This window comes from Felis catus, chromosome B1 (assembly GCF_018350175.1).
Source record: "Felis catus isolate Fca126 chromosome B1, F.catus_Fca126_mat1.0, whole genome shotgun sequence".
In the NCBI taxonomy this organism is placed as follows: Eukaryota; Metazoa; Chordata; class Mammalia; order Carnivora; family Felidae; genus Felis; species Felis catus.
The window spans coordinates 69123073-69137431 of NC_058371.1; the positions used below are offsets into that span (position 1 = coordinate 69123073).

Consider the following 14359-nt stretch of genomic DNA (forward strand, 5'->3'; position numbering starts at 1 on the left):
CTCCCCTGCTTGCTCTATTTCTTTCTCAAAATAAATAAGATATACGTTAAAAAATTTTTTTAAAAAGAGGTATTTTTAATTTTGTTTAATTCTTGTTATAAGATGCCATACATTTTGGTTTTTTATTTAAAAAAATTTTTTTTAACGTTTATTTATTTTTGAGACAGAGAGAGACAGAGCATGAACAGGGGAGGGGCAGAGAGAGAGGGAGACACAGAATCTGAAACAGGCTCCAGACAGACTCTGAGCTGTCAGCACAGAGCCCGACGCGGGGCTCGAACTCACCGACCGTGAGATCATGACCTGAGCCGAAGTCGGATGCTTAACCACCCAGGCGCCCCTAAGATGCCATACATTTTGGAAAGTGTTTGTTTTCTCATTTGCACAAGAAAGAGTCTGTCTAGATCACTTGGTTTTCAAAGTGTAGATCCAGGACTAGCAGCATTAGCATCACTTGGGGACTTCAAACAAAAGGAAATTCTTGAGTCTTACTCCAGAGACATTGAATCAGAAACTGTAGATGGGGGGAGGAGGGAGGAACAATCTAGGTTTTTACAAGCCTGATCTGATGCCTTTGAAAACCACTGCTCTACACTAATTAACCACTTTCTAGGTGTTCTAAACAGGGTAATAATATTGTCTGTGCATTGGGAAGTGAATCATTTCAAAACGTTAACAAGTATGTTCATCTGCCATGTTTGTTAAAAATGCAGATTTCTGGGCTCCAAAACTACCTAGGAGATCAGCATTTCTGGTGGAGCTCAGAACTGCAGCACCTCTTGCCAGCCCTCAGGGGAGGCTGCTGCCTCTATTTCTCAGAGCAGGATTCCCAAAAGTTCCCATCAATTTTCAGCAGCCACTCCTGGGCACCCCTGATGTTTGGGTTTGGAATAATCCAAGGTTAAGGGACTTGTGTCTCTGACAGAGAGGAGGCCAAAACAAAGGATGATGTAATAATGCTGTGTCAAATGGTCTCCTTTTTTTTTTTTTAATTATTAAAATGAAGGCATAAATCTTATGGGTTACAAAGTATGCATGTTTATTGACTAATGAATGAACAGATAATTTATCAAGTTTGGGTTCATGTAAAGTGGAGCATTCCTGATTCTGAGACATTTACTCACCTCAGCACCCATTCTTGGGAGTATCTTTTTCTCAGAAAGGAATGATCCCCAGAGTAAAGGTGCCCTGGGCCATTAGAATAAACCTTTGGATGCTGACTGGCCAGGCAGAACAATTCATCCAACTAACTGTGTGGGATCTCCTTGAATTTGAATGACAATAGTAATTTGCTGGACAGAAAGTATTAGCCTCTTTGTAGGCTCCTAATACCTTTGGAGGCAGCTCTGAAGAAATTAAAGGGTGTGACATTATCCTGGGCATATTTAAAGAAAATTAAGGCCACTGAAGAAACTACCTTTTGTGGCCTATCAAGTAGGAAGTGTTCTGAGATGAAAGTCTTTGTGAAGTTAACCCAAACATTGTTTAAGCATTGTTTGATAAACAAGCTTGAGGTTAAAATGAGGTTTGTACAGCAAAGGGAAACAAGAGAGAGAAGCAAACCAAGAAACAGACTCTTAAATGTAGAGAACAAACTGATGGTTACCAGAGGGGAGGTAAGTGGGGGATGGGTTAAATAGGTGATGGGGATTAAGGAACACTCTTGTGATGAGCACCAGGTATTGTATGTAAGTGTTGAATCACTAAATTCTACACCTGAAACTAATATTACACTGTATGATAACTAACTGGAATTTAAATAAAAACTTAAAAAAAAAATAAAATGAGGTTTGTGTGTAGAGAAAAGTGAAAGTTTCAGTTCCTTAGGTATTTCCAGTGCTATTTTGAGAATAAGAAATAGAAAACCACATATTTTTGAACAGACAATGCATGGTTGTGTATTAGTACATATTTATGACCCATGTCACTTTTCCTCTTGTGTTTTTAACCTTGAAAAAGGCAGACCACTAACTTTAATGGAATATTCTAAAATGCGAAGAGCTAAGTTCTACATCAAACTGCCTGCCTTTCCCATCATTCTGACCGTTGTATAAAAAACTGTATTTAGGAAATGAAAGAATATTTGGTATTCCAGAGTTTTAAATGCAGGCCCACTTAAAAATTTAAAAATTATATTTAAAAATACATATCATCACCATCACACTCATAAATAAATACTGTTTATCTAATTCTTATAGATTAGTAAATGCAGAAAAATATTTTGGGATATTAACAAAGTTTTTCTTCCCTTGAAGTTTTCTTATTCTCTGTCCTTTTTCCTAGAGCAGGCAGCTAAAGTTTTCCGCTTTTGTTGTTTTGGAGAAAGGATGACACAGAAGCGTGCAGATAACAAAAGGAATCAAATTCTTAGTATTTGATTTTCAAAGGCCTAATTTGAGCACTGAAATTTGGAAAAACATAACAGAAGAACGAGCTTTGCTATTCCCAGTCTGCACAAGACAGTTGGACCAGAGAGGGAGAGTAGAAGGGTCTTCTTGTCCTCCCATTTCCCTAGACAGCAGAATCTGGGGGAAACCAGAAACTCTTTACTTCATTACATCTGCAAAGACATTATTTCCAAATAAGGTCACATTCTGAGGTTTGAGGTGGACATACCTTTTTAGCAGATACTAACCTACTACACTACCCAAAATGTATTAGAAGAGATTTCTATTTCCCCTGTGGATTATAGAAAAACTAACGTGGAAACGGAATAACAAAAGTCTTCATCTTTTTTCCTGTAGACATCCTTTTCCTCTGCTAAAGTGAGGAGTGTTCAGAGAAAGAGTCTACAGAGGGGCGGCGTCAGAACTCAGGTCTTCATGGTAGAGTAACTCAACTTGGCTCCAACCGGGGGATGAGGTTGGGTTGGTGTAACTTCGAAGGGGAGACCTCTCTGTACAACCACCCATTTATAACGCAGAGGAAATGCTAACAAATTCTCATCTGGAAACGCAGAGTTCCTTTTAAATAAAAATCTAGAGGTAGTGAATAAATGCCATAGTATCTGCGAATTTGACACTACTTTAATATTTCATGTTTACTACTGAGTTACGCTCAGTTTAAAATGGACATAAGTGATTTCTGAATGAGGGTCCTAACATTTTTGTAATCTGATTCCTTTGGTATTTACCCAGATATATTCATCCAGGTATCTCAGAGTTTTAGCTGAAAAAGCAAAAGGTCCCTTTTCTTTTGGTTTGCCATTGTGATACCAAGTACTACTCTAAGGACTCTTTGAGACTCTTTTGGGTCTCTAGTCTGTTTATTGCATCTTAGATAGTTCTGAGTAGAGATGAAAAGTGGGTCAGGATACACAGCAAACACGTATGGAAATTGTATGGGAATTGTATCAAATTTTTCAGGGGAAAAATTATATATTTCATATTGAAGTTTATCAGTAAGGATCAAAGTTATTATAAAAATGGTGTAACCAATTTTGATATATGTATGTCTATAAATTCTGTATTGCCCAAATATTTTAGAAAGAAAGGGATTCTTATGAATTCAATGGAAAACTTCAAATCTATTGCTTTTGCTTGCCTTGTGTCACTGAAAAATGTTCAGTGAGTAGATGTGTTATACTTTTTATACTGAGATATTTTATTTTTGTATTCAGTAAACTATTCCATTATAGAGAAATTATTTTTGTAAAGAAAAGTGGGAAATCAATAAGCAAATAGGAGTGCTTGTTTAAAATGCCTGTGATAATACAAAAGTCACATTTTTCTCCCTAAATATATTTAGTTCATATTATAGTTCGATATATGGGGAGTCAGTTTAATTTATTTAATGGTGTTTCATTTTTGGGGTGACTCTGCTAAATATTATAGCTATTATTTTGATTTGACTTACTTTTCCACTTTAATAATTACTACTGGTGTCAATGGTAACAGCTTGGAGGTATTTTTTAGGGTGTATCTTAAAAATTCTAATTAAGGAAAAGTCTCCTCCCTTCCATTACAGAAAGAGTTTTTATTTGGCAATACATTATTAACTTATAAATGAGCACTCTAAAAGTGATTTTTACCTGTGGATTTTTCTTTTATTCATATGTTAAGATACTATATTTTATGTAATTGTAAATATATTTAATGCTGCTTATTCAAATATGCATGAAGTTTACATATTCTGAAAAGAACCAACTTTCTGACCTAATTTAATTAGCATTAAACAGAATGTAAACATGAATGTCTTAAAAAATGAACAGCCAGGGGAGCACAAATTATGTAGATATTCTAAAATTAAAAAAAAAAAAAAAAAGAAAGAAAACAATTCACAGCCAGTGAAGGAAACTCAGTAATAAGAAGCAAGAGGAAATAACTGCATTTCATAATTTTTGTCACCTGGACCCTAAAGGTGATGATAAAATTCTGTTTTCCTTCCTGGGATGTTCCAACCTGTACATGCATGGATGCAGCAACATGTCAACTTACCATTGCTGAGGTTTTGACTAGAGTTCAACTTAAATTCTTCTTTTTTAAAGTTCTAGATGACTGCAACCAATACAGTGCCAGTGTTTCTTATAAAAGCTAACAAATTGGTAATAATGATAATGGAGTTAGCAAGTTAGTAAGTCTGCATACCATATTGAGAGTTTGACTCTAGTTTATTTCTACTCTTGCTACTATCTCACCTGCATTCCTTGTTTTCCACTCACTTGGGTCTAGGTCAGTGGTTCTCAAAATGTAGTGTGCGGGGTGACTTGAAGAGCTTTCAGAAACATTGCTGAGCCACCAGCAGAGTTTCTGATCCAGTCGGGTTGGGATGGAGACTGAGAACCTGCATTCCTAATAGCTTCGTGGCTAATGCTGATGGCTTTGGTCCAGAACTACAGTGGAAGATGTGCTGGCCTGGATAAATTTCAGGAGAGTACTTTTTTTCTGACATAAGAAGTCCAGGAATAGTTTAAGATAGTATTTGTTACATAGACATGTTTTCATAAGAATAGATTATGATTTTGCCCATATTTCCAAAACTGGACTTGGGTTTTTTATTTTTTTGATGTTGACAATGGTGAATAAAGGAGGTTTAAAATAGCATTAAGCAGGGCACCTGTAGGTGAATGTCTGACTTCGGCTCAGGTCATGATCTCACGGCTCGTGGGTTCGAACCCCGCGTCGGGCTCTGTAATTACAGCTCAGAGCCTGGAGCCTGCTTTGGATTCTGTGACTCCCTCTCTCTCTGCCCCTCCCCCTCTGGCTCTCTCTCTCAAAAATAAGTGAACATTAAAAAAAATTTTTAATGTCATTAAACAATATTTTTTTGTCTAATAAACAGAATCTTTTTTGTCTAATAAAAATATTTTAATATTAATTGCTATTCAAGTCGCCTGCATTTTTAATAATTAGTATTTTTGATTAAACAAAATGCTGTTCACTTTCATATGCCATATACACCTATAGCTGGAACTTGACTTATTTCATCTGTGCCCTATTTTATTTTTATGAATGCTGGTGGTGCACACCACTCCCTGCTCACATCAGGGGTCCCTAAGATAACCATTTTGCAAAACCTTTGGAACAGATTGCTTACACTACTTTGACTCAACTTGCTTCACCCTTCCCTACATGCATACAAACCAGGATTTCCCTGGTTTGAAGTCCAATCAAATATAAACTATTCCTGGGATAGAGTGAAAAAGATGTGAACTCCAGAGTAACTACTGAGTATAGTGGTCAATAATCTGATCCACACAGATTTATTGAGTACCTGTTTTATGTGTGTGTGTGTGCATTTCTATACAGGCAATTAATTTAATTCTCACAACAAATTTATTATTCCAATTTCACAAATAAGGAAAGTGAGACAGCCAAAAGAAATGACTTGTCTAAGTATCAACAGATAGAAAAAGACACTTCCAGGATTTGAGCCTGAACTTTCTGATGTCAGGTTGAGAAGTCTTCCAACCATTCTGTTTCTATTTAAAAAGAAATCAAAGAGGGTAAGGAAAAGTCATTATTGTTGACCGTAAAATACAAGCCACTGTTCTGAGATACACAGTCCAAGGGTAGAGAAGGGGGGTGGGGGCAGGAATCTATTTAGTGCTACATAGAAATTAAAAGCAACTGCTTGGGTTTTTTCTTTGGAGGTAATGATATTAAAATATTAACAACGCAGTTTGTAAACTTAATGGGATGAACAGAATAATAACTAAAGTCTAATTTACGAATACTGTGATGGACTTGGTTTGAAAGAGAAAAGAAGAGAGGAAAAGACAAGCACGAAGTAGAAAGGGAATTGAGAGACAGTGAAAAAAGGGATGAGGACAGTTAGGGAGGCAGAATGGAAGTGGGGAGACACATGGAAATGAGACAGAAAAAGAGAGAATGGCCCTCAGATACACAGTGGGGGTGGAGGGGAAATTGGGAAGGAGATAAAGGCAAAGAGGTGGAAGAAAGAAGAAACCATGATGGATCTCTAACCTGATTTTTGTTCCAATGGTATTGTTTTCACAAGAGTTAAGCCCCTGCTTGTCATCAGAATTCAAATTCTAAGAGTAAAGATGTAGGCCTTAATATTTTCTCCAATGTATATTTTCTTTGTTAAAATTCAACAGGATAGTTAAGCAGGATAATTAACATAATTAAGGTCTAAATATACAAATAAAATATAGTTTATTTGGTCCTGCCCAAATAAACTATAGTTACATTTTCAGGAAATGGGGGAAAGCTTACCCACCTCCTGACTATCTCATAATCAATAGGACACACACACACACACACACACACACACACACACACACAGCTATTTATATAAACATAAAACTACAAAAACAAGAATATGGAAAAATAGTGTTCCTTCAAATATGAGCTGCTGTTTCAATAAGTAAATAGACAAACCATGGTTGTTCCTAGAAATATTTAAATTGCTTAACAGACAGAACTTCCTAAAGTCACACAGGTGGGGACTCTGAGTCACCGAGAGTTAATATCAACGTTTGTGGGAAAAGCAATCTCTGAGTCACCGAGAGTTAATATCAACGTTTGTGGGAAAAGCAATGATAATACCAACTGGGGTAGAATTTGCAAAAGTGGTTGCAGTGGCTGCCCTCCCTCTGCCCAACCCACTTGCAGTGTGACTTTGCAGATCATCTCAGCAAGAGAAGTCAATTTCATCCCTTGAAACTGGACTGGTCTTGTGACTCCCTTCAACAAGAATGCGGGGCAAGTGGGTCATTTTTTGAGCATAGGCTTCAAGAGTCCTTTTACACCTCCAGTTACCCCTGGGTGCCATGTCTCTACCACTAGCAGAAAGCTTAGCCTACTGGAGGGCCAGAGCTGAGTCACTCTGGTTATCTCAGCCAAGGTCCCAGGCATGACGACAAAGCTGATCCACAGATAATGGAGGGTACATGAGAAAGTCCCAACTAGGTTGAGAACTGTGGAGCTGATCTCAGCTGAGCCCAGCCCGAGTTGTTGACCCACAGAATTGCAAGCTAAAGAAATGATTACTTCTTATGTCATTAAGTTTGTAAGGTAGCTACAACTGGCTGATACACAAGTTAACATTTTACTGAATGCCAGTTTTGTGTCAGGTGCTGGGCTAAGCATCCTAGATACAGTATCTCACTGAATCTTTTTAAGACATGTGGACACAGATATTTTTATTATTCCCACATCACAGAAAAGACAACAGCCATTGTTACCCTCTTCAGAGCCAGATTTTAAATCCAGGTCACCCAAGCCTGACCTCTGCATTCTAATGCACATCGCCTCCATCTGAATTTGCTGGTTGGTGAATCCTGAAAAACTTGAGTAATTAAGGATTACTACTTTGAAGATTGTTACTTTTGTTACTTGGTTTCTTTAAATGCAGCATTTTGTTACTTGGTTTCTTTAAATGCAGCACTTTAAAAGAGCTCCCAAGCTATTTTTCACTGAGAAACTACTTTTGGTGGCAAATTTCCTGTCCTACCAAGTTTTTTCCTGCTTTCTGTCAACATATCAGTTGGTAGGAAACTCTCAAGCCACTCTCTCTATATGAACTGCTAGCAGCTTAAGGGGGAAGTGGCTGGCGGTGGGCAGAACACTTTTATCTTGGTTTTTAAAAAGTTTATATGGTAATCAGGTGTTTTAAGAAGATAGAACATATATATACATATATGTATACGTACATATACATATATGTATACATATACACACACACGTATTCATATGTATACATATATATAAATATATAAAAGATTTTGGCTCAGGTCCTGATCTCATGGCTTGTGGGTTTGAGCCCTGTATCTGGCTCTGTGCTGACAGCTCAGAGCCTGGAGCCTGTTTCAAATTCTGTGTCTCCCCCTCTCTCTGTTCCTCCCCCACTCATGCTCTGTCCCAAAAATAGATAAACATGAAAAAATTATAAAAAAGAAGACAACACATATGTATAGCCATCCAAATCAAAGATAATCATAGCTTAAGCTCACCAGTTTAGATAGTGTGTTTACTCTTGAGTTAACTGCTACCACCTAGAGAAGTGTTAATTCCTTCAGTGTAGGGTCTTTAAAAAAGTCTGTAATACTCTAGGGAGTGAAAACAGCAAGTCTCTTCAGTGTATTACTTATTTATGCAGCATTTCTGATCGTTATGTATGTCTTTATCCTCCAAAAATAGTACCTTATTTCCCCATGAGTAAGAAATCTCATTATTTTACATTATTAACCAAAGCTCATTTTCCCAGTGGGTCAGATCCAGCCAGTTGAAGTTCTTTTATAAATTTGTGTTGTTACGGCTTCAGAAATTTGAACAGGATATTTGGAGGTATGATAGTGGAGGAGTAGTGAGACCATAGGCTTGCCTTGTCCCTTTTTAGAGTAGAGGTGAAAAAAACTGCCACATCTTGGAAGGTAGGAGCTGCAGAGAGTTGATTTGGGGGAGAGAAGAGCTGCAGGTACTCCAGTGGGGAGGGAGCCCTGATCACAGGGAGAGGAGCGAGAGAAGGAGAGAGAGAGTGACAGTGTATGCAGGGAATTACACAAGAAAAAGTCTCCCTTAAAGCCATTGACTGTGACAGGGAGAGGCGCAGAATACCACAAGATTTTATAAATAGTGGAGTGCAGAGTTTGAAGTTTCAGAAGTCTGCACCATCGCCAGGGACACACCTAGTAGGCTTAGTGGTGCTCCAGTGGAGGAGGAGGGTGGAGACCTGGGAGTGGGCAGTGTGGGCTGAAGATCTCCTGGGTCACATGGGGAGAAGCAGTTCTCCTGCCTTCAGTACATTTGGGAGAGATGGCCCGGCCTCTCCAATGAGGGCTTCCTGAAGAGTGGTGGCTGCAAACTCCCTGCTCCAGGGACAAGAGAGCGGGTGACGCCATTTTCAGGCTGCCCAATAGCACTGACCCACTTCAGTGCGCAAAATAGCACCACCAACCAGAGGCTGGAGCCCCTTTTACCAAGCCTTGCTACTCTGTGCCCTGCAGGTGCATTTCCACTAGGGCAAGTCGGCCTAGGGTAAGTACAGCAGGTCCCACCCCCAGAAGATCAGCACAAACCCCTTGCGTGCACCAAGTCTACTGATCATAGGCTGCTATGAAGCCTCACCTCTAGGGGAAATAGGATCTAGCTTCTTTTGTTCAGCCCCCCTTGGGATACCAGAGAAAGCAATTTTAATCTTTGTTATTTTAAAATTATTTTATTATTTTATTATTATTATTATTATTATTATTATTATTATTTTGGATTTAGCTTCTTTTAACAAGCAGAACAAAACGCACCTAGGATCTAGCTTTTTCTTTCTTTCTTTCTTTCTTTCTTTCTTTCTTTCTTTCTTTCTTTCTTTCTTTCTTTCTTTCTTTCCTTCCTTCCTTCCTTCCTTCCTTCCTTCCTTCCTTCCTTCCTTCTTTCTTTCTTTCTTTCTTTCTTTCTTTCTTTCTTTCTTTCTTTCTTTCTTTCTTTCTTTCTTTCTTTCTTTCTTTCTTCCACCTTGACAACATGACAAGATGGAGGAATTTACCCCAAAAGAAAGAAAAGAAAGAAGCCAGGGCCAGGGATTTAATCAATACAGATATAAGCAAGATGTCTGAACTAAAATTTAAAACAATAATTATAAAGATGATGGCTGGGCTTGAGAAAAGCATAGGAGACACTAGAGAATCCCTTACCATAGAGATAATGGAACTAAAAACTAGTCAGGCTAAAATTAAAAATAATATAACTGATATGCAAATCTGAATGCATGTTATGACGACAAGGATGGATGAAACAGAGGGGGAAAAATCAGTGATATAGAAGAGAAAATTACGGAAAATAACAAAGCTGAAAAGAAGAGGGAAAGAAAAATATTGGATCACAAATGTAGACTTAGGGAACTCAGCAACTCCTTATAGCATAATAATATTTGTACCCTAGGGATCCCAGAAGAAGAGAGGTAAAAATGGGCAGAAGGTATTTGAGCAAATGATAGCTGGAAACTTCCCTAATCTGGGGAAGGAAACAGATATTGAATTCCAAAAATCACAGAAAAACTCCCATTATTCAACAAAAACTGACCATCACCAAAATATAAATGAACTATTGAGACTTCATCAAGATAAAAAACCTTTAGGGTGCCTGGGTGGTTAAGTTAGTTAAGCATCTGACCTTACTTAGGTCATGATTTCACAGTTCATGAGTTCAAACCCCACATTGGGCCCTGTTCTGACAGCTCAGAGCCTGGAGCCTGCTTGGGATTCTCTGTCCCCTCTGTCTTTGCCCCTTCCCCACTTGCAATCTCTCTCTCTCTCGCAAAATAGATAAATGTTAAAAAAGAAAAAGAAAGCTTGAAATAAAGATAAAAAGGTTTTGCACAGCAAAGGGAACAATCAACATTCCCTACAGAATGGGAGAGAAGATATTTGCTAATGACATAAAGGGTTAATATCCAAACATATGTAAAGAACTTATGAAAGTCAACACCAAAAAAATAAATAATCCAGTTAAGAAATGGGTAGACTACATGAATAGACATTTTTCCAAAGAAGACATCCAGGTGGCTAACAGACACATGAAAAGATGCTCAGTATTACTCATCGTCAGGGAAATACAAATCAAAACTACAAAGAGAGATCACCTCACACCCGTCAGAATGGCTAAAATTAACAACACAGGAAACAACAGATGTTGGCAAGGATGTAGAGAAAGGGGAACCCTCTAGCACTGCTGATGGGAATGTACATTGGTGCAGCCACTCTGATAAACAGTATGGAGGTTATTCAAAAAGTTAAAAATAGAACTACCCTATAACCCAGCAATTGCACTACGGGGTATTTTACCCAAAGATACAAAATACAGATTTTGAAGGGGGACATGCACACCTTGGCAGCATTCTCAGCAATAGCCAAATTATGGAGAGAGCCCAATGTCCATCAACTGATGATGACAAAGACAATGTGATATATATATGCAATGGAATATTACTCAGCTATCTAAAAGAATGAAATCTTGCCAATTGCAATGATGTGGATGGAACTAGGGAGTATTATGCTAAGCACAATAACTTGGAGAAAAACTTAGAGAAATAACTCAGAGAAAAACAAATACCATATGATTTCACTCATATGTGGAATTTAAGAAACAAGAGATGAACAAGGGGGAAAGGAAGGTAAAATAAAAAGATAAAAACAGAGTGTGAGGCAAAAATATAGGAGACTCAATTATAGAGAACATGGTAGGTTGCTGGAGGGGAGGGGCTGGATGGGCTAATGGGTAACAGGTATTAAGGAGGGCACTCATTTTGTTGAGCACTGGGTGTTACATGTAACTGATGAATCACTAAAGTCTACTCCTGAACCAAAACTACACTAAATATTAATGACCTAGAATTTAAATAAATATTTGGATAAAAAAAGGAATGAAATCTTGCCATTTGCAACAACATGGATGGAGCTAGAGACTATCATGCTAAGTGAAATAAGTCAGTCACAGAAAGACAAATAGCATATGATTTCACTCATATGTGGAATTTAGGAAATAAAACAGATGAACATATGGGAAGGGAGGAAAAAGAAACAAACTATAAGAGACTTTATGATAGAGAATAAACTGAGGGTTGATGGAGGGAAGGTGGATGGGGAGATGGGCTAAATTGGCAACAGGTATTAAGGAGGGCACTTGTGTTGAGCAGTGGGTGTTATACGTAAGTGATGAATCACTAAATTCTATTTTTGAAACAATATTACACTGTATTTTAACTAACTAGAATTTTAAAAATTTGAAAACAATGAATATACTAAACAAAATTTGAGCAAAATTCTAACCAAAAGCCAAGTTTTCCTGGTATTCTCTTTGGTCAGAAGCTCTACTTGTTGACTTTATTAGGTTATAAATTTGATTGTTGGTAAATAATAGGTTAGCTGGACTTATTGTTTGTTCTTTATTAGGCAGTCTCATTTGTCCATCAGAATTGTAGTTAGCAACAGATAATAAGAAAGAGCAATAGCTGTTCACACTTAGCTAGTACCTGCTGTATGCTTGCATTTCTCTAATCCCTTACATTTAATCTTCCCAAGTTATCTTAGCATAGGGACAATTTCCAAACCCTTTTCTAATATCAGGAAAGAGAGTCAAAAGAGAGGTTTAGAAACATTCTCAAGACTACATAATTGGTCATTGTTGTACCCAGATTCAAACCAGTCTTGTCTCCAGCCCCCAAATTCCCAATTCCTACACCATTTTGCATGTAAGATGTTAACTGGATGGGTTCGTGGGATACAAAACTTACTATGTGCACAATCACCACTTTCCTCAAATACTGGTGGTGATAATATAAAGAATGGATGTTTGAAGCTAATAAAAAAAATGTACGATTTCCTTAAGTGACATATTTTTTTCAATTTAGTTTTCTCTTTTCTCTTGTTATGAGCAGTCTCAGAGACTTTACCTGCAGTGATTTTGCCCTGATTCCTGCTGTGACTACAAGTGCTTCACTCACCGCAGTTGTCCTCATCCGCTTGGTTGCCACAGTCGTCCACACCATTGCAATGAAGAAGCTGAGGCAAGCACTTGGTGATATTCCCACAGGGGAAATAGCCGAGGGAGCACTTGACATCCTGCCCACTCCCGTGAAGGACTGTGATGAAGAAGGAGGAGAGAAGGTTAATACAAAGGCTTGGCAAACAATGGTTTCTCCCCAGTATCCTAAAACCTGTAATCTCATTCTGGCTTGTACCGCCCACTGTGTGGCCGCCTCACCTTGCTTACTAGCCTTATGCCAACTGTTTTCCAAGAACCTCCACGCCAATGGGATGTTCTCTTCTGTGTCCCCAGAAGATGCCAGGATTCTCCTTTCTTTGCCTTTTCTCATGCTGTTTCCCACGTGGAATGTCCTCCACCCCCATCCTTTTTCTATGCAATGTCTGCCCATATTTTAGAGTTTATCTCAATTCCCTTCTTCTCCCTTTCAAAAATATTTTAACCAATCATTTTAAAAATCGGGAATTTATTGAATTCTTACTCAGAATCAAGACTCTTCTGGTATTAAAGGAAGAAGACATAGAGAACATCAGGAAAGTACATGCACATGCTCACTCACAGACTGGATAGTGCCTGTGTGTGAGGCTCTGTGCAAGATTTTGTGTAAACCACACTGAATGAAACAAAGTTCCTGCCCAAACTTTCAGATGGGCTTCTTTCACTTAGTAATACACATTTGAGGGTCCTCTATGTCTTTTTATGGCTTAATAACTAATTTATTTTAGCACTGAATAATATTCCATTGTTTGAACGTACCATAGTTTATTTATCTTTACTTACTGAAGGACATTTCAGTTTCACCCAAGTTTTGGCAATTATGAATAAAGCTGCTATAAGCATCCATCCACATGCAGGTGTTTGTGTGGATATAAGTTAACTATGCCATTTTAAAACCTTAGATTTATATAAATTTTAAAGATTATTGGAGACTCCAAATGTAGTTCTGTTACTTGCTATCCTTACCAAGTTTGTACATGTTTGGAACTTTCTAGAATATTGTCAATTAAAAGAAATAAAAACAGAATAGCTTGAATTGTCAATAACATTTATTATATAAAAATGTATTTGTGATCTGTCACCAAGACGTGAAAAGAATAAAAAAGACTATTTTCTTTGTAAGATGCAGCAGGACATTTTAATAACAGGGCAAGTGACATTTTTATACAGAAGAAATCTAGCAATGTCAGGTTTTGACTGTACTTAGTTGTTTCAGAGCACATCATTTGATGAAGGAAATAGTTAAATCTATGTAATAATGAGCTGTGTTGTAAGTGGTGTTCTCACTTGTGAAATTATTTTTAATTTTTTTTAATTTTTAAATTATTTTAGTTTAATTTTTTTTAACATTTATTTATTATTGAGAGGCAGAGACAGACAGAGCATGAGAGGGGCAGAGAGAGGGGGAGACACAAAATCTGAAG

At 37.6% G+C, this 14359-nt stretch overlaps 1 protein-coding gene and 1 long non-coding RNA gene across 12 annotated transcripts in view; one reads left to right on the plus strand and one right to left on the minus strand.

Annotated features, from left to right (window-relative positions):
• LOC123384896 overlaps positions 1-13959 on the plus strand; it is a 28643-nt gene extending 14684 nt beyond the window's left edge. Inside the window, exons 4-5 of the long non-coding RNA XR_006596621.1 lie at positions 2745-5944; positions 12832-13959. This is a non-coding gene — a long non-coding RNA (uncharacterized LOC123384896). The remainder of the gene's footprint in view (positions 1-2744; positions 5945-12831) is intronic.
• The window catches only part of RXFP1 (relaxin family peptide receptor 1), a 135650-nt gene that overhangs the window by 62760 nt on the left and 58531 nt on the right, over positions 1-14359 (minus strand). For all 11 annotated transcript variants that reach the window (XM_045055739.1, XM_045055736.1, XM_045055738.1 and 8 more), the window contains exon 2: positions 12898-13035. In XM_045055739.1, coding sequence (XP_044911674.1) covers positions 12898-13035 — 138 coding nt within the window. The remainder of the gene's footprint in view (positions 1-12897; positions 13036-14359) is intronic.